The following is a 21,045-nucleotide window of genomic DNA, read 5'->3' on the forward strand; positions in this document are numbered from 1 at the left end:
AATTGATGAAAATTACATTTGCGAGAGGGCGTGTTTGCACCCTCATGAACACCTATCATATTTCAATCAATCAATCAATCTTGGAAACACACTTACCACAAATTCTGCCTCAAGTCGTTCAATTTGCTTTGCAGAGTATGCCTGTCTCGGCTTCCGTTCTACAATCGATCGACGGTGTCTTCGGCCGGGACAAAGTAAGCTTGCAGAGCCTGATTACAACAGAACTATATTTACACTTTGTTCACCATTATAACATTCCATTTGTGATAAATTTCAAATTAAATGTATGTTTTTGTTTTTTTTTTGTTCGGATTATTGAAAAAAAGAGGTGCATTGTTTTGTTTTTAGATTATATAAATACTGTACTTTGTGGTCTTGGAAATTACATGTACCTTGGATATCAACTGACAATATTCGTTTTGAGATGGATTTCAAGATGGGATTGTGTGACCAATCTCTTTCTCTCTCTCTCTCTCTCTCTCTCTCTCTCTCAAATATCTTACCTGATATAGGGTACGTTGTGCCATAAGCATCTAAGGACGGTACAGAACTGGTTTCAGCACAGGGGTATCGATAAGTGACGAACCCAGAATCGGGTAGCAACGGGTAAAATATGCCAGTATGAGAAGTTAGATTCGTGTGGGGATATAGCTGGTATAGATGATGCTGTCCAGATTTCAAAGGAGAATCCAACACGTTAAGAATTTGAATCGCCCCGTTAGAAATAGTCTGAGTTTCATGGATTGTTCCAGTTGGGAAATGTGTATTTTGATCCACACATGACCGGTCTGCCTGAACGTCTGGTTTTTGCAGTATAGTATCGATATTAAAATTCGAAAATCGCTTTGGAGAGCATTGTTCCTCAGGTTCTGCCAGTTCGTTTTGAACGTTTCCTTCCATGTTCGATACTTTTCTTGAAAGTATTGCGTTATACGCGATATCAAGTAGTAAACATCCCTGCTTTGCACAACAACTTGCACATTTAAAATTGAACCAAAAAACTAAGTCGCCGTGTTTTATAGTTAACGCTTTTCTATAAAAACACCTACTTTTCTATAAAAGCACTTATGTAGGACAATCAATCTGATGGAATACCCTTCTCAAAACTCTTTCAGTGTTGTTTCTGTCAAAATGTTTTACTCTTTTAACAACATTTGAAAAGAAGAGACACTTGAGCCAGTCATGCCCGCCAGCGGATTTGACAAAGGGGTCCTTGAGAACATCGCCGTTGAAGTAAGCGTGTTCTTCAATAACAGCAATCTGTTTAAAGTTTTATTACCCGTCACATAGATGTACTTATCAATAGTTATCACTCGTGCTCCAGAATAATCTATTTTTAAGATGTTACATTGATTTACCTTTGCATAAACACTCGATATCTGTACTTGTCAATTATGCTACTTTGCCTTTCATATTCTTTCCGGTGCCGTCGCGATAATCCATTGTTTTAAAGACATCTTATGGTAATTGCCTTGGGGTTGTGTTAAGGTGGGTTTCCGATGAAATGTGGGCTCTAGAGAGCAGATGGAATTCAGTGGGGCACTTGCCCCCCTCCCCCACCTTAGTTTCGGAATTACCATTTCTCTTTTCTTCCCCACTTCCCCTTTAGATAAGTAAATAAAACAAGCGAACTAAGCAAAAAATAAACTTTTCCATCCATGCGTCATCATGTGACAGTAATTATGTTTTCTCCTTCTATGTTATATTTGTTTTCAATCGATAAATATAAAGTATGAAATTAGAAAATCCCGGTATACGCCAGTATGATGGAAATGAGGGATCTAAGAAAGTGCGACTGAATTATCAAGTCAAGAGTACTAATATTTAGGAATAATGAACTTTCATAATAATAAAAATGATAATAATAATCTTTATTGATATATGGCAACCACGAAGGTTGAAGTTATACATATATATCTTATTTTAAATAAAAATTTATTTTTAAATAAACTTTTAAAAAAGTCAAAGGGAGCCTGGTCATTTTGGCCCTGTTGCACACTAAAGGTTGTCGCTCTCGCCTCCCTGGGGGAGGAAACAGCCGGGCTGCTAGCAAACGTACCATTTCTCAACTGCCAGACCAGACACCATTTTCACCCCCTTAGTGCTGAGTGCCGAGCGGGTAGACAGCAGTTACCGTTTATAAAGGAGCTGGTATGTCCCCGCACGGGGTTGAACCCACGTCCTCCCTTTAACCACAAGCCCATCCGGTCTTCACAATGTATGGGGAAGTATAAAACATTATTTATATATGGACAACAACGGCCATAATAGTAGTTATAATCATAATGGGTATTCATTCAACAATACTAAAAAAACTAAAGTCAATTTAGTCCATGCACGTACACTGTATTTTATGCTCACAATACAGGGCTTCTACCAATACCGTAGGCAAACTATTGAATTCCTCTCCAAGTACATTCTCTTTCTCTACTCTAGCCACCAAAAGACTGCAGACATCAAGATTTGTCAGTTTAGTTTTTATATGCCAGCTGACTGTGAGTGATAGATACATGTTCAACTAGACAGAAACTGGTTTTAGATGTGAAAAACGGCTTCCGGTTCCCGTCATCTGTAAAGACAAATTGCAACATATACATACCGTTGCTGACTACGTGCGCTTCAATTTCCTGCAAAGACAAGATATTGCACTGTCTTGCCAGAGGATAAGTTCTTGGTTAATGAAACATCGATTTATTGTGGTGAAAAGAAGCGAATACATAACATATCGAATGCCCCCCCCCTCATTATTACTCCCCTTCCCTCCCTCCAGATACAACTAGTAAGTGTTGCCGTACGTAGATATACTAACACTCGGCCATGAACGTTCTTCTCAATGGTTACCTTTAAGTTTGAGGCACTACCAGATATTCTGTTTTGTACCATTACTCACTTTCTGCTTATAAAGTATCTTCATAAACGGCGAAAAAGGAGATTACTGAAATGACACATATGTTAATCCATTAGCTGCCATGTATTCATATAACATATAGCCATAATCACTTGTATTGATGTATTGTATTGGGTTTTCTAGGCATTCTGAAACCCTGGTTTTCTTAGTAATTAGGATTGTTATTCATTATATTTTATTTGCAGTAGTCGTGCACAGGTTTATTGAATGTACAGCATAAGAATTGTTAGTAGGTCTTCTAATGGGAACTTGTCAATTTTCAAAAAATGATTGATTATGGGATGAAACACGATGCATAGCCCACATTTTTTCAGTTGAATGTGAAGTGTCCTGACGAAAATTTATTATGGTATTGTGACATATACATGTATTTCATCTCTGTTAAGTTACCATTAACAGATGTAAAAGCGAGACGATTTTTTTCAGATTATCTTTTAAATTGCATATTCAGCCATCTACATATCAAATAACATTTATTAAATCAAGGACAGAATTACAGATTTAGAGCCGTTAACGTAAATATAAAAGGCAATTCGGATGAAAACATCACTGTATCATCGAACGACTGAATTTTCGAGTGCGGTACTTTATTTTAAACTCGTGGAATACACAAAATCAATACTTGAATGGATTATGATAGAGGCTTAGTGTTTGCAATTCTCTATCAATGTTATGAAATTCCATAATCAATGTAATTCCATTGCATAAGCCTAAATGTGGGAATATTGCTGAATGGTTGTAATCATTAGACAGAATAACATATTAATTTGAATTGATTTGTGACTGGATTGTCAATATATAAAGACATTTTACATACATGACGGCAGTCTTTAAACAAGCCTTGTCAGCTGCATGGAGGAAGTATTTATTTTTAAAAAATATCAAATCCAATAGCAAACTATGACAGGTAATTTTGGGGGAAGAAGGTGTTAAATGTCAAATTGTATTAAAATAAATAAATAAATTAAGTTATTGTGCTAAAGAAATAAAGATCAGTCATGATAATCATAATAAGGAGGCCAAACTAGACTATTACATATTTTTCCTTGAAGTGCAATAAGAACAATATCATACCTAATGGCCTAGCTATCATGAATCCTCCACAGAACACGTAAAACTCATTTTTACATCACATGCCTTTTACGTCACGTTTCTCAGAAGTTTGTTAATTATATGTTTTAGTCCACGAAGAGGGCAAACGAGCCGGAAGCTTGGGCGCTTTATACTTATTTTGGTCCATCTTAATAGATGCATTTTCAATCTAACATAAAAATTAAGGAAACTCATGCATTTGAAAACCGTTGTGCCTTTTATCACATTTTAGACAGTCAACGACAGTTGCACAAATTCTCTCTCTCTCTCTCCCTCTTTCTCTCTCTCTCTCTCTCTCTCTCTCTCTCTCTCTCTCTCTGTGTGTGTGTGTGTGTGTGTATGCACATTTGATCCTTGAATAAGAAGAATGCGTCTTTCCGATAGAGTGGGGATATATTTCTGGGTAACATATACATTTATTGGAACAGGAAACGTAACTAATGGCAAAAACGATTAACTGATGGCTCCAGCAATGGCTTGAGTATCGATAACAAACATGTTTCCAACTAGCATTATGCTGGTATACATTGTATTGCGAATCCACTGCACTTACCGCTACATTCAACAACCATATAAACAGCAGTTAAGCGAAGTTCTAATACTTAATGTATTTTATTTTATCCACGGAGATAGCTTCTGAAAAACTAAAATTCAGTAGTAAAGGCGTTACTTTTGTCCAAACTGATGATTCGAAATGATGCGAAAATGATAAGATACACGTGGCACGTAACTCCTGATCCGTTGTCTTTTGTAGAATGTTAATCTCTTGTGCATCACGGAAAAATAATAATCCATTCTTCCAACGTGGAAGTGCCTTAACACTGAGAATATTCTCTTAAGACAAACTATCGGATTAATGGGCAATCAATATCCTCCGAGGATTAGTCTGGGCCAGGCGTCCTCGTGGTAATCTAATTTGTAAGATACTGAAACGAAAGAGCATAAAACGATGCGGCACATTCCTTAATTGGGAAAGAGAGCGCGATTCGGCTTCGTGACCGTGCCATTTGTAATGTTACGTCTCCCAAGGTTTACGTAAACAGCTTTTATACAGTATTTTTCATCGATATTGTCGTACCGGTAAATGGTACTGACGAACACTGTTACTGCTGTTTAAAGGCGACTGCGAAAAGGGTCATATACAACCTAAAGACTGCTTCTGATAACTGTAAGTATTCTGTTTTCAATCTCTCTCTCTCTCTCTCTCTCTCATGTGCACAGAAGCACGTTGATGCTTTTTTCTCTGGAAATGAAATTGCCTCTACAGTTTTATCATGCATTTTTTAAGTGAGTAAGTTCGTTTAAATCTTAAGTACATACACAATATAGCTTCACACTGAATTGGATCAGTTTTCTCAGGTAAGTATTCAGTTTGCTTGCTAACAGTTTGCTGAGGTGAAATACAAGAATCTGTGTCAACTTGGCGACACGTTATTTTGATACCGATGTTGTGATGAGTTATCAGTTTAATATAATATAATATAATATAATATAATATATTATATTATAATATAATATAATATAATAATATATAATATAATATAAGCTCCATACATAACACAGAACCTATACTCAAGCTTATCCCTCATGCTATCAATCCGGACCATAAAATATACATGTACAAGGAAACAACAGTATAATGTAGATATAGTGAAGTGATGTGTCAATGATGATTGTTCCTTTCAATAGTCCGTGTCTTTCATATTCATTTACACCAGCTAATGTAAACAGTTATGACAATGTTAACATGGCGGCTTTTCAGAATTCGCATCCTTCGTTGAAAATCAGAATGCCTTCATAACAATCGAACGGAAGTGAGTCCTAGTGAAGTCATTAAAACAAGGATCCGCGTGCTTTCTTAGACCTTATATCCTGTATCGCACGAGTGTCTGCTTGGGACTTGGAAAACAATCGACCGTGTCTTGCTTTATCTTTCTTTTAAGTGGTATTAAGTGCGTATTCGTGAAGTGGGCTATACGATTCGTTCTTAACCTTGTGATAGCATGTCCAGTTGTACTGTCAACATATCAGGCCTTATCTCATTTCTGTGTAGTTCCTATTGATTCATCTATTCATTTATTACCATACATATAACTATTCATTTAGTCATCTGGTCATTGTACCTCTTTAACTATCATTTAGCTATTTTCTTTCTAGGGCTGAGAGGTTCGTTGCCCATGCGTGCCTCTCATGGGTGGAATCGACCGATAAATAAGGTTGAACATACCATAACGTTCTAAAATCCATCTGGTTTAACATTGTGGAACGGTCAATCATGAAGAAGTTTCGCTATTTTTAGACAAACCTACATGTATGACAGTGACACTGTATTCTGTTTTATCACTGTTATTATTTTAGGTGATTGTTTCTGTATAAGGACCTTAAGAGCAGAAAGAAGATTGTTTATTGCCCACTGACTCAGTTTGATTTGCGGTACGGTGTGATAAATGCTGGTTGTTGGTTCGTATTGAAATAAAATATTATATCATTTTTGATCGTCGGAGATCGTATAACCCCCCATAACATTAGTGTTTATAAATGAAGAAATAGGAGACATGTATAGGAATTTAGGTTAAGCTAAAAAGAGTCGAATGGCGCCCATGTTTTTACTTATCTTGTACATGTAACGTTATAAGTTTTTTTCATTGTGCATTTTATCACCTTTTAGAAAGTCTCTCTCTCTCCCTCTCTCTCTTCGTGTGTGTCTGTGTCTGTTGTGTGAATTAATGTCTAAAATTGCATGTGTATGTGCGCGTGCGTGCTTGTGTGTTCCCTCAAGGAAAGTTTTTTTAGCGTTAGATAGACCACGGTTTGTAATATCCAAGCACACATTTAGATTAAGTACTAGTACAATGAATATGTGGACTTCACATTAACCGTCTTTAAGAATTTACATATACGATATCTATACATGTACATGTAAGTCGTTATCCTAGATATTGGTATCGCTGGAGTGTCATTCCCTCGTGCGTGTTAAGCTTTTTGTTCTACTGAGTTCTACTTCATAAAAACAAGCAAAATATTCTAAACGTGATGTATTTAAGCATATCACGCTTAACAATACTGTTTTATTTTTACGGTTGGTGCCTACTAATATTATACTCCAATTTCCAATTTGGTCCAGCCGCATTCTACCCTTTTTTTGACAAACGTGCTAATGGTATAATAACACAGTTAAATCACTTTAATTAGCAATAGCGACCGCCTTAATGTTCTAGATAATTTGATAAAGGGGGAAAATTTTGTTTAAATGAATTTGAAAATGCACTGCTCACACTTCCTTTGTACAATGTCGCTCTCTGGGTGTTGAATAGTGAAACCCTAATACAAGGATCGTGGGATATGATCATTTCATCATCTATAATGTAACGTAGGCGGGAGAGGGAAGTTTGGTTGAATGACTGTTGCAAAACCAAGATATATTACTGTCGTATAAATATTGTAGTTAGAAAACTCTCCCTGGCTAACATAACACATATATAAATATCATAAAATCAGTAATGCCACTTTGTAAGTACCCAGTACTGTTAGGTTGTTAGATTATTTTGCCTAAGGCCACACTTTTTTATTTTTATGGATGACATCCTGCGCGCGCACCGATTTTCGCCCGTTCTCCGAACCCCCCCCCCCCCCCAGTCCCCAACGAAGTCGGTTGTCCCAAACGTATGCGCATGCGTATTATCGCCACGTGGAAATGTGGCCGCTTTGCCGTCAAATTCATCTCTAGGATTACTTTCAAATTACACGTCAATAAAAGTCATAAAGAGAACGGGTGCCGTCGTTTTGGATTGGTATGCCATTGATATTGGACATGCAGATATCACCTTTTTACAATTGTGCGAAAGGCTGGCGGCAGCGAGCGATTATCGACCGAAAAATTTCTGTGACTTTTTGTACAAAGCAGCACATACCAGGTTTTCTGTAGCGAAAAAAAAGGGTCGACAAGGGCGTCGAGGTATTTGGTGGGCTGATGTCGGACAGGCCACCTGACAGTTTGGCTGCCTCATGTGAGTCGAAGTAGACAAAATGGCATCGTCCGAAATGACCTTTAATAGATTTGGTAGTATTAAGCATATCTTTGCATCATTTTTTAAACATTTCTGTAAAGTGTTCAAAATGCTTTAATATTCTGAGAATACAAATAAAGACACACTGTTTGTTTGATATTTGTTTTATTGATTGCTATACCAACAAAATGCATGAAATAACCTTGAATATTGATTTGGTAATATGAAGTATATCTATTCATGACTTTTTTAAAAACATTTCTACGAAGTATTCACAATGCTTTAATATTTTGAGAGCATGGATAAAGACATATTGTTAGTTTGCTCCGTGTTTCTGTGGTAAAATGTGTGTTTCCAGCTGTGTACTGACAGCATTCCTTAACTTAAGAAGTATTTTTTTTTTTTGGACTTTTTTCTTTTTCGCCCTCTCGCACCGATTTTGGGGTACCCAGAGGATGTCATCCATAAAAATAAAAAAGTGTGGCCTAACAGGCAATCAAGAGTGGAAAATTAAAGTTGCAGGGCGCATTTACAATGAAACTTTCGTATTAGGTAGTCTTAAATACTCTCGCTGAATGCAATTAGATTAACACCCCTCCTACTGTTTCCAAGGTACTCGTATATAATCTCCAGCCTGTCTGCACTCTACTCAACGACAGGAGAAGGCAAGTTCTTCATTTAATCTGATTGCATTTAGCAAAGTTCCCCTCGGAGTTAGTTTGTACGATAGTGTCATTGTGAACGCATCTTTACTTGGAAATGTCTTTAATTCATATTTCCTATGTTTACACATCATGTAAAGCTTCATACCTTTCCCAGTACCAGCTTTGTATATGCCCTACTGACATGTACAGGAAGACATGGCCATTTAAACGTGACGGGAAACATTTAGTGCTAATAATCATCTAATTAAAACGGAATACATTTACAAGCGAACCATCCGAAATCCAGTAGAGGGACGGATGGGACAACGATTCGCAAGATTACGTAGGAGAAAATTGCTTTTTGAGGGGGATTTAATTAAGCAGGAAAACTCGGATAGGGCATCTTTAAGTTTACACGCGTGCCTATTGCATTAAATGTAGTTAAATGTTTTGAAACCGCAGAGATCCGGCCAACGGTTGAATTGGCCGACAAAGCCGGGCGCTTTTCTTATCACACATCAGCTTCTGTTTGATGCTGTGCAAGACGATTTCTTCCAAGCATTCTCATCTTCTGGTATCGTAGAACACCATATTCAACATATTCAGTGCCAACCAGTCAACCTTTTTTGCTGTTGACTATATTGTCAGATGGTGAATATTGCAGACCGGGAGAACCATATTAACCACTGGAAATATTAAACAATTGATCTTCGTGAGTCAAGCCTGGGATTGTATACAGTTTACCAGCGTGTATGCATGAATCTGAACGACTGCTCTTCAAGTTACCTCAAATTCTGCGATAAGACCTCCATGCAGACTTGCACGACGAGACATTACATTTCTTATATCGTCTGTTGTGGGTGGGGGTGGGAATGGGGGATGAAGAGCCAATTTCTCCTGTATTCAGATTAAACAATGTATCAATACTCGACTATGCATACGGAAATGTACATGTAGTACCTGGGCACAGGGGCCCAGCACATACACATGCGTGCTACATTCAAAACATATTTTTAAAAATGTAACATGCAGAGGGTACATTAGGCAGATTGAGATCCAAATAGTTTTCGTTAATCTCAGCTGTTTCAACCTCGCCTCCACAGTTTGGGGCCTTGGTTATCTCCAACGGCCTATACAAAATGACTACATTGTATCACGGGACAGTGTTTGTGCGTTTAACATCAGTTCAATGAGTACCACCACAGTATTTTTTGAATGCATGGGGTGTTCAAACAAGTATTACAATCCTCGAAAGATACCCATTTCGTGACAGTTGCAAGGCAGTTCGAGTCCAACAGTAGCTAGGGGCCGAGCTACAATTCAGAAATTTATCTGGCACTGAATCTGAATAGAGCTAGTATACAGCACTGAGGAATACATGTATGTTAAACGCGATTTTGAGAACAAACCTTGTCTAATAACATTATTTACATCACTTTTATTTCTTTTAAGAAAATCCGTCACCATGTCTATGGGACTTTTAACCTCAACCATGCGGGCATTTAAGGAGGCCGGGATGTCTGTAACAAACATCGACAGTCTTAGATATGCAGACAACGCAGATTACAGCCATGTGCGCATGCGCAAATCTAAAATACAGCTAATCTTGCTCAGTGCAGCCGTCTGTGGAATAGAATTCTGTTACGCAGCTGAAACTGCTTTTGTCAGTCCATGTTTATTGAAGCTTGGAATCCACGTGTCTTACATGACAATGGTTTGGTGCTTGAGCCCTCTCTTCGGATTCTTCATGGGGCCGTTGCTTGGCACTCTTAGCGATAGGTGCCGCTTAAAGCTGGGGCGCAGGCGGCCTTTTATTCTCATTTTATCTGCAGGTATCGTACTTGGGCTTATTTTGGTGCCAAACGGAAGAGATCTTGGGTTTTTGATGGGTGATACGCATGCTTCCTGGAACATTGACAGCGCTGAGAACACCACACAATTTCCTGATCAAAATCATGCAAATACATCGGAAATAACGCCAGAAACATACTCAGGAAAGTATTATCGGGGACCTGACAGGAAAGATCACGTTTTATTGAGCAATTTAATTTCACCTAATATTACAAGATTTATCACCGATGACTATACAGCGTATATTGACTTGACTACACCGAACAATGCATTAGATGCGCTTTATGCCGACACGAGCACACCACTGCCAACAGCAACAATGCTCGAACTAAATACGCCAAGGAGCATCTACGATTTTGTTCCAGGGCTCCATATAAACGGTCTAATCATTACAATCATCGGGGTGGTGTTCTTGGACTTCAGTTGTGATGCGTGCCAAGCACCTTGTCGGTCTTATCTTCTAGAGGTGACCACGGAGCAAGACCATGCCACCGGCTTGACGATATTCACGATGGTAGCAGGCCTTGGCGGTTCCATTGGCTACTTGATGGGTGGGATAAATTGGAATGCAGTGGGTGATAGTAACGGGGATTTCTTCGCACATGTCAGGATTGTTTTCTCCATCGTTTTGTTTCTCTTCATCATGTGCGTCCTGATCACGATAACAAGATTTCGGGAAATACCATTGGATGAGATACATGACTGGTCGCTTAAGACTTCCAAAAGCGCCACGGAGCAGGATAATAAGAAAACGGGTGATGCTGGCGAACCTGAAACACCTGTCGCGTTATATGATGATGCCTTTAATTATAATCCGTCTTCTGCCCATACAGCGGATGCGCAACATTTGTATAATTTCAATTCTGATCCACCGCCCAATCGACAAAATCACCAAAACCCTTTCCCTGCTTACCCAAGTTTCGAAATATCTCGCAGGGCGTCTGATCCAGGCGAGGGGCGCTTATCACGTCCGTACTCATCACCAGATTTGGAAAACCATCTCCAAATCCCCAACTGCGTGGACCAGGACGGCAGTCATGTCATGAGACAAGATGAAGTCACCCTAAAAGGTTACTGGTTATCAATTCTCCATATGCCTCGGTCGGTGGCCTATCTCTGCCTGACTAATTTGTTCTGTTGGATGTCTTTGGTATGTTATTCCTTGTACTTTACGGATTTCGTAGGCCAAGTGGTGTATGGAGGTGATCCTAATGCTCCCGCGGACAGCAAGAAACATAGGTTAGTATTATTAATTAATGAATTAGTTTTAATTCAAATCTTTGAATGAATCAATCAATGAATTTAATATTATCATTATTATTATTATTGAAAACGAAGGCATGAGCTTTCTGGTACATGTACCTTCTGTGTATTTCAGATATATCTTTGTTTCTACATTGTATACTGATACTTGGACTTTATCAATTGAATACATATTTTTGTAAATATTGGGGTGTTTTTATGCCTAAATAGACTTTGTTTTTAAACAGATGACGTGAAATACGGCGCACACTGACGAGAGCTTGTACAGTATTACCGATATGTATGATACCGTACATCCCGGTTTCTGTTTTTTAGCCTCTATGATGAAGGAGTTCGAATGGGATCGTTTGGTATGGCTCTGTACTCCTTCTCCTGTTCCATGTATTCGCTGGCTATAGAGAAACTTGTCAAAAAGTTCCGTAAGTGGCATATGATATTACCTGTAGGTTGGGTCCTTCGCACTTGTAAAAAGGATGAAATTATATTCTTAATGTGTTAGAAATATAAATTGATTTTTGCTTGTGGCGTGTGCTCTATGGATTTAATGCAATTCTGATGTTATTAATTAAAACCATGTAAACTTAGCTCCATAGAAATATTTATGATATGATAGAAAATTTTGATAGAAAATACTCAAATGTTTAAAAATGCTGTCAGAGTTTGGATAGTGTTCAGACTTACATGCAGAAGTCTCTGTATTCTTTTTAAGACTCTCTTTTTAACCCCAAATTCTATTACAGGGACCAAACCCGTATACATTTGTGGACAACTCGTATACACAGTTGGAATGATACTTATGGCTGCAACTAAAAGCAAGATCGCAGTAATTCTCCTCTCGCCGACTGCCGGAATAATGTATGCCACGTTGTTTACGCTCCCTTATATGTTAATTGCCAATTACCACTCGTGTGAAATGGTTAGTATGGACTAGTGTTTTGATAATAGGACTACTTGAACATGTACCTTATTTCAGTGGTGCAAGAATTTCTCAAAACGAAGAAAATTTCTCAAATTGGTACCGTGTACTTAAGGAAATAGTTCCCAAAAACAATGCCTCTCAAGAGGCCCTGTGTGTATTTATTGAGACCATTGTTTGAATTACCTGCATTTCTACTTTTTATCAATCTTGTTTGTAATTATCGGAATAATCCTACGCTGCGTCACATGCCTTTCCTCTGCAATACTCTAGTTCATGGACAAAATTATTGTTCATGTCCAGTTTCAGGACACATTCTGCTACATTTCTTGCCACAAAATTTTGAATGCTTATGAAATGAACTTTACCTGTTTTTCAGTTTGAAGAACTCGTCCCTGAAAGCACCAAGACAAGCCACCCCCGAGGCCTGGGCACTGACGTGGCTCTCGTCAGTAGCATGTGTTTTGCTGCGCAGTTCCTGTTGTCGGCGGGCCTCGGGAGCCTGGTCCACGCAGTGGGGAGTCCTGTCGCGGTCGTGGTGTGTGCTGCGGTTTTTAGCTTGTTTGGGTCGCTTACAGCAACCAAAGTGCTATATTTAGATAAATAAGCCATGATGCCCCTCCCCTAAGTGTCGAACCAGTGTTTATATCCGAATGGCAGTATCGCTGAGGCTTCTTTTGCTTAAGTAGAAGATGAAATGTTTCTGTAGCTTACTTTCTTACATATTGTATTGTCGTTCAATTTGACTGGTTGAAAAGAGGCGTTGTCTCTTACAGAGCCGTTGACTAGAGCGCAAATAGCAAATCGTCTAACTGATTTCTGTGGTTCATGTGCGCAATCGTCAAGTGTCAAACGTGCTAACTGATTGGTTCATCAATATATTTATAATTTCTTTGTGCAAATCTTACCAACGCATAATGCATCGAATAAACTTGCCGAGGAGGACGTAAGTTTTTCATTTTCATATGTGCCTACACACTTCTGATTGACTGCAGAAAAGAATGCTTAGGTACTTGTACCGGTATTGCGGTAGTATGAATAAATGGCCATTTTAAACTACCGGTATCAAACACATCCTATTCACGTTTTATTGAGAGGCGTGTCTAGCAGACATGAGACACCACTTCCCTATCGAGATAATATTCAAAAGACGTCGAATAAACCGGGTATGTCTGCTGATGGAAGGGCCAAATAATGTGTAACAAACATGTTCAATACAAGTGCGATCAATTTTGAGTAAGTGACGTTTGTCAAGGAATTAGATATTCTCAGCGTCGACAAAGCCTACTGCTAATAACGAGGCTTTACAATTAACAATTTAAATCTCTCCTATAGAAAAATGTATCCTGAATCTGCACTGAAAGGCACACAATATACAAGTTGCAAGCCTACTCTGTCAAAGCACAAAGTTTGTAAAGTTCTAAACAACAGAAGAAAGACTTTAATCAAATGAAATCGGAAATAGAAAGGGCTAATTTAATATTAAAGTTACAGAAACGTCGGGGGGGGGGGGGGGTACTAAACAAATAGATTCTGGGAGCATCATTGGAGTGCTTCAGTCTGCTTTGTTACCTGCCTGCATGATGGCGATTAGAGCTTGGTTTTGAATGCAGTGAAAAAAGCTGATATTATTGCGAGACTAATTCGGTATAAGTTATACTGTTCTTAATGAGAGAGAGATTTAACAGGTAACAAATAATAGTAAATTAAACCTATATTGTTTGTCTTTGTTGTTTTATCAAATGCGCATAGACGACAGTTGACAGTGTGGCGTAGGAAAAATAAACAAGATCATCTGTCCTTCCTTTTTAATAATAAAACAATTCTGATTAAAATAAAAACAGTTTAACAACAGTATGATGATGCGAGATCTTGAATACAGTCAGCGTTTGTGTATGGCCACTTTATACGGCACGATGGATTTTTCATAACTGCCTTTGTACCCGAAAAGCAATACCGCAAAATGATTTCCTCAGGAAACGAGACTATAAATTTCTACGTACTATTGATTAAAAGTACTTATGTTATATTTAATAGCGGCATTTATACCCAGGTTGTAGTTAATGACACAACAGAGCAAACAATAAAATCATGTACGTGTATCATCGTAGTAATAACCACTTAATTGAAACATTCCTCGTATTTATCCTCGCATCTTAAGATTAGTGGGTTAAAATACAGATGCGGGTATGTTAAATAAGCAGAAATGAAACCATGTCCTCATTTTCCTCGTTCAAAATATTTTTTTAAATCCAATGTCTGGGATCTAACGCCTGCTTTGGACGCCCCCTATTCCAGGTAAAGCTACGCCATATTGTTGGCTGTGAAGTCGGGCGTGTTGGTGCCGAGCGGATGTGCTGTAATTAAGGTTATTTTCAGTTTGTCTTGTAGACCGACCTCGGTCAATCGCTGGAGCTGACTTTGTCATGGCGTCCATTTTTGGTTGATCCCAGTTTTGTGCATAAGATTTGGAGACATCATGAGGAAAACTGATTCCATCATAATCTGTCCACCCCGTGTCGTCTGCTGCATTGCCTTTTTGTTCAAGTCGAGTGCTTGCAGGAGGATTACCTCTTACGTACTGGTCCGTGTTAGTCACTCCGTTTCCCGCACCTCTATCGCTATAGGCGCTCCACCTATTACGCTGCAGATGACTCTGGAAGTCAGAACGAGGTTCCTCGGTAGAGGGAGGTACGTATGATATCCTGTCTTGCACACCTACTCGTGCTTGTTCATTTTCCTCCGGATAGTCGTAATCAGGTGGGAGATAGTATTTTCTGTTGTAAGCTGCCATAGTATGTGTGTTTTCATATCTGGGTTCGGTGTCCTGCTGGTCACGCGTCTCGGGTATTTGTGAGGGCCCACTGGCCTGAGGGTATTGGCTATCCGTACTAATTTGTCTTGGAGTTTCACCTCTGTATTGACCTTCCGATCCTCGAGCACGTGCCTGTAAATGAGAATAAAGGCAGATTCAATTTACATCTATCCCTACAAAACATTTTTTTCTTATAAGTTCTTAGAGGGTTGGGTCTGGGTTCTGTTTCTGATGTTTTATAAGACCAAAAATGGCACTGGTGCCAAGGTTACCGGCACGTGGGTGTATATCACGTACTCAGTACTTGTACATGTCCTCCCACCACACACCCATGCAACGTGCCTAAATAATGTCATTAAGGAGCTATTTAACATCTACTGGTTGTTATGCCGATGTTCAACAACTACTTCCTGACACACCTAGACAAATTTTGTATTGTAACATTTTTTTCTTATAAGTTCTTAGAGGGTGGGGTCTGGGTTCTGTTTCTGATGTTTTATAAGACCAAAAATGGCACTGGTGCCAAGGTTACCGGCACGTGGGTGTATATCACGTACTCAGTACTTGTACATGTCCTCCCACCACACACCCATGCAACGTGCCTAAATAATGTCATTAAGGAGCTATTTAACATCTACTGGTTGTTATGCCGATCGATGTTCAACAACTACTTCCTGACACACCTAGACAAATTTTGTATTGTATCCCCCCCCTCCCCCCCCCCCCGATATCCAACACTCGAGTACATGGTAATTACAGTGCGGGCATTGCCCGTGCAGCGACAAGCTAATTACGAGATAAATAAGTTTGTATTTCATGTTCAAACAAAAAATACCTCATTGTAAAAGTAGTTTACATATATCGGATTATAAAGGTCGGTTCTGTCCGCCGTCTTTGGCAGTCTTGATGGATAACTGTTACCACCAGCTCTCGGTACATTTTGTGTTTGTCCTGTGGGATCGTACGGGTCTCGACCAATCGATACAGGACCCTGGCCACGTGATCCGCCACTATGCTGTGTTCCAAGACGTCCGCGTGCAACAGATGCTGGACGGCCATTTTGGGGGAAACCACCAAGGCTCCTGTTATAATATGGTGGACGAGAAGGCCCGCCATTGTGTCTAAAGTTGTAAAAAGACTCAGAGTCGGGATCTGGGACAGGATCTTCATCGTACAAGGTATTGGGCTCGCTTGTGTCGATGGGAGGTTCGTTCCTGAAGTCTTGTATGGAGGCCATGTATTTGTTTATCACAGGGTTCATGTGGTGACTTCGTGGCTTTTTTGTCTTGGATTTGCGTTGCTGGAGGCAGACAAATACCAATAGCGCAACAGCAGCGAGAAATAACACGCCCGCAGTCGTGCCAAATGCTATGGCATATACCAAAGCCTGAGAAAGCTCTGAAAAATATAAAGTTAATATTAGTATTACAGCATGTATATTAAATACATACTTAACACTGAAGTTACATAAAACATTTCTCTATTAATGTTGAATCTGGCAATACATAAATTACTAGTTGTTTGGGAAACTTATTGATAGCATAGCTTTAAATCCATTAAAAAATTTGGAAGGAAAATAGCAACAGGACATAAATCTGCCAAGTTGTCTGTTGACCTATTTTTCGTATGGAGTTTAATTTATGTATAGAAGTTTGAATATTCGGATGCACTTAAAGCTTATACACGTAAAACTACTTTCCATAAATAATATCAACCTACATAAGAAAGTAAAGGAAAAGAAAAAAATAGGAAAAGGCATAAATACTTATAAATTTATAGGTAAACTAAATAATGGTTCATGTTAATAGGGAAAAGAGACAATCTTTTTAAAAGATTTTATTATTAACGCCCTTAAACTTTTAAGTTAAGTTAATGTCATTATTGTATTGTAATCTTTAACAATTTAATAATAATACAGTACATTGAACTGTATCATAATGGAATGTGCTATTTAAGAAATGAATATTGTTATAATCAAAACCATCGATCGCGCACAAAAGGTCTTTTTTCCTTCAGTATAAGCCCTTACACTAGGATGTTAAAAGGTTTCAGACTCGAATATCGCCAAACACATCACGGAATCCATATTGAAAATGAAAGAAAAAACAAAAGAAAAGGTCCCTACTACGGATTGCGTTAAAAAAACGAATATTAGATGTAGTTTTTCGATAATTATCCTAATTTGAAATCACACAGTGTTACCGAAACACAAAACTTTTAAGTAAAAATTAAAAAATGTACACGCTCTCTGCAAACCGGTCAACATTGTCCCAAAGTGTCTGTATCAAAAATGCGCGATACAAGAAAGGTTACATGTATTTGTCCAACATTCCATTGTGATTCGGGCAACTACATGTAGGGTAAAAAATGAATCAAACCAAACCAAACTGAGATAAATCACATGTGTACATGATTGAATATGAAAATTTCAAGAATTCTCACCAGTGTGTGTGTGTGTGTGTTTGTGTGTTTGTGTGTGTGTGAGAGAGAAAGAGAGAGAGAGAGAGGAAGGGAGGGGGTCGCCAAGAGTTGGCATGTTGAAATTTCAACGTAAGGGAAAAATCTGAGACAGAGGCATGACTGTCACGCAGATGAAAAAAGGAGTCAAATGACATTATTGATTGACGTTCAGACCACCGCAAAGACAGCGGGGGATATAATATGTGTTTAATCGGAAACCTCTCTAACTGAGAACCAGCTCACGTACTCGTTCAAATACTTCTATTCATTTTAAATGCTCACTTGAGAGCACGTTAAACTCTAGTTTTGTATCAAAGTCTGCACAGTCGATACGCGTGTCACAGCCATAGAATCAGTTAACATAACGTTTAATATAATGTCTGCACAACCAGTCGCAACCCGTACTTTAAATCAATACTAAAAGCTGACTTGATATTCACATTTCTTACTCTTAAATGGATGTCTCAAACATACTCACCAGCCGAGACAACACCTACGTTCAACGCTAGGTGAGTCAGCACAGTTAGACGATGCATGGTAAGACGGCGGGCACATGAAATCAAAGCCACTACTGATTAACTAGCTTCTACGGCTAAAGACTTGCACTGGCATCGACGTGTTCGGAAAGCTGTAAAAATACCGTCTCAAGTTTAAACAGCTTCAGCCCCAGCAGTAGAATAATAGCAGTGAGTCTGACAGGGCTCCACATACACTGTATGTAGGGCACTCAAATCAATCTCAGCTCCTTCCTTGGAGGTCAGAACAAGCAGTTCAACCCTGACGTAGTACAACTTTTTCTAGTCAGTGACTAGTCTAAATTTCCTTCGGTTTTTGTGGGCGCTACTCCCTGTCTGTGTGCGTGGCTTATGATGTTGATTCAGGACCTAATAATCTCATTACAATGGCACATTACAAATATCCTCTTTCCCTTTGCTCCATGTCTGTCCTCATCTTGGGACCACCGCCCCCAGTATCGGCACTCACCATCCAGGAAGTAACCGATTAGTGCACTTTATATGTATTACGGCGCCTTACGAATAAGTCACGCCCTTCCAGCTTGGCGCTGTTTTCCTCCCCCGTGTAAACACGTTTTGTGCGACCAGGGTGTGTATGTGTGCTATTCAGACGCAGTGCCTATTCAAGCGATGTTTACCTTCATGGCGGGGACACAATAGCTAAGGGGTGAATGATTTGTGGGGTCAAATAATGGGATGCATATAGAAAAAATACATGATATCAATATGATATCAACATGCATACCCTACCATATACAGCGTTGACAGTTTCAAATTATATCTATTATCAGTCCTACCCTCTTCCAGGGCACAGATTGATTTTTTGCTAGATATTCACAGATAATGTCTCCGGCTAAATATAGTGAATCTTTTAACTGTGGTAGTGACTGGTGGAAAATGCCCTGGGAGAGGGTATATCACTCCATCGTGCAAGAGGCAGGGCATGTCCAATTTTTAAAGTTTATTTACACATAATTCATGCAAATACGTGCTGCGTCGTCCGCCGAGACCAAGTCAATCGATCCCCATTTCCATAATTTCGGCATTATTCTACCATCCCATAGCTTTTCTTGGATGAGCCCCCCTCCCCCAACACATTTAAATCTGGTCTGTAAGCGCCTGTATGCATTTAAATGAAATTGTGAAAAAACTTTTAAAAGCAGTCTTTATTTTCCTGTATATTATTACCTGTTTGATAGATTCCACTTGCGAAATTTGTTCGAACATCCAGATATTGCGCTCCAAATTGTTTTAATTGTATAAATATGCAAGATGAATTTTTTATCTTAAAAGCACTACTAAATTTTAAGCTAGGATTGAGTTTTTTTATTAAACGCTTAACATGGATGAAACAATGCCCCGTTTATAATATTTTCACCATAAACAAGTCCAAAGTTGCCGGGGTCTGAGGTATCTCCATAATACTCAATGGAAAACAGAGAAAAGCAAATACTGTACAATAAGAAATCTTCACTAAAATGTTAAATAAAAAATTACAGAAGGTGAACAAAATTTCTCCTCTTCTAAACAATTACATTAGCCCGTACACAATTAATCGCACGCGCGCTCGTGCACGTGTGTAAGAGGAAGAGATACGCGAATAGTATAAAGAAACATTCTTTTCTTAATGCCAAAAGAATAACCTGACGATAATCAAAGTGCCAAAATATTATAAAGTATATTTCGTGATTTTTGGTAGAGGATAAAGCATACATGTCAGAACTAAAAAATTTCACAACAAAGGCTCCTAATTTAAACAACTTTGAGACCTAAAACTATTTCTTGAAATAAACTTACTAACATCAATTTCAATTAGCCAAATAAAATAGATAAAATAAAAATAAAAAATGAATAATAAAATAAATAAACAAACGCTCCTATTTTCCTCTAAATAAGTGACATCAGGAATCTGAGAATTATTAAACTACGCCCTTTAATTTTTTAGATTTCCACAAAACTTCCCCTGCAGTTCTGCACTCGTGTTCGAGCGAAAATGACGGTCATGTTTTTCGAAATTGTCGGCAAAGTCATTATATACCTGGTATTTAGTGCTTATAATGGAAATAGGGAGGCTAGTCAGCACCAGCCCAGAACAAATACAGATAACGCCTATCAAATAACCAATAACACCTGTAGGGTGCACATCCCCGTAACCAACAGTTGTCATGGTAACGATTGTCCACCAATATCCAATAAACATGTTTGGGAATTTATTACTTTCCTCTGCCATTTCAGCATAGTAGATAACTGGACCAAAAATAAGTAGACCTACTGTTAAAACCAACATTATTAGGCCGAAATCCTTTGCGCATGCTTTAAGAGTTAGATAAATTACTCGTAACTTCTTTGAAATCGCACACAGGCGAAATAGCTTGGTTGCACGAATTACATCAGATGTGATTCTGAAAAATCTAAAAACAGACATGTTGGTGTCAGTGAAGTACAGAATAACACTTCCATAGCCACTAAAAAGCCAGATCATTGTTAGCACATGAACCGGCATCTTCAAGGCTATGAATATATTGGGAGCGGACAAGATGACCAATATGATATCTATTGTGAAGAAAACGAAGG

The 21,045-nt window shown here is 38.6% G+C and overlaps 2 protein-coding genes across 3 annotated transcripts; one reads left to right on the forward strand and one right to left on the reverse strand.

Moving 5' to 3' along the window:
* The first annotated feature begins 4,864 nt into the window (after positions 1-4,864).
* Positions 4,865-13,626, forward strand: LOC106174634 (membrane-associated transporter protein-like). 2 transcript variants are annotated; one of them, XM_087017934.1, is made up of 5 exons: positions 4,865-5,168; positions 10,104-11,741; positions 12,081-12,184; positions 12,506-12,681; positions 13,061-13,626. In XM_087017934.1, the coding sequence occupies exons 2-5, from the start codon at positions 10,117-10,119 to the stop codon at positions 13,286-13,288; spliced, it is 2,133 nt and encodes a 710-aa protein (XP_086874060.1). In that variant the 5' UTR covers positions 4,865-5,168; positions 10,104-10,116; the 3' UTR covers positions 13,289-13,626. The 2 variants fall into 2 exon arrangements, with proteins under 2 accessions (XP_086874060.1, XP_086874061.1); XM_087017935.1 differs by lacking the exon at positions 4,865-5,168 and adding an exon at positions 9,117-9,363.
* An 848-nt stretch (positions 13,627-14,474) lies between these two features.
* Positions 14,475-19,025, reverse strand: LOC106174619 (uncharacterized). The gene is made up of 3 exons (XM_013556276.2): positions 18,435-19,025; positions 16,332-16,894; positions 14,475-15,628 (listed from the first exon to the last, which is right to left on the reverse strand). Exons 1-3 carry the CDS (start codon positions 18,490-18,492, stop codon positions 14,948-14,950), a joined length of 1,302 nt encoding a protein of 433 aa, XP_013411730.2. The 5' UTR covers positions 18,493-19,025; the 3' UTR covers positions 14,475-14,947.
* Between the last annotated feature and the right edge of the window lie 2,020 nt (positions 19,026-21,045).

This window comes from Lingula anatina, chromosome 7 (assembly GCF_051362555.1).
Source record: "Lingula anatina isolate TDL-2025a chromosome 7, LinAna3.0, whole genome shotgun sequence".
Classification (NCBI taxonomy): Eukaryota; Metazoa; Brachiopoda; class Lingulata; order Lingulida; family Lingulidae; genus Lingula; species Lingula anatina.

Excerpts from the sequence above, each read along its gene's own strand:
- LOC106174634 (XM_087017934.1), top strand. The coding sequence starts at position 10,117 with ATGTCTATGGGACTTTTAACCTCAACCATGCGGGCATTTAAGGAGGCC. Across the intron at positions 11,742-12,080 it reads GCGGACAGCAAGAAACATAG|CCTCTATGATGAAGGAGTTC; the intron begins GTTAGTATTATT and ends TCTGTTTTTTAG. Across the intron at positions 12,682-13,060 it reads ATTACCACTCGTGTGAAATG|TTTGAAGAACTCGTCCCTGA; the intron begins GTTAGTATGGAC and ends CCTGTTTTTCAG.
- LOC106174619 (XM_013556276.2), bottom strand. The coding sequence starts at position 18,492 with ATGCATCGTCTAACTGTGCTGACTCACCTAGCGTTGAACGTAGGTGTT. Across the intron at positions 16,895-18,434 it reads CGTAGGTGTTGTCTCGGCTG|AGCTTTCTCAGGCTTTGGTA; the intron begins GTGAGTATGTTT and ends TATATTTTTCAG. Across the intron at positions 15,629-16,331 it reads TAAACTACTTTTACAATGAG|GCACGTGCTCGAGGATCGGA; the intron begins GTATTTTTTGTT and ends TCTCATTTACAG.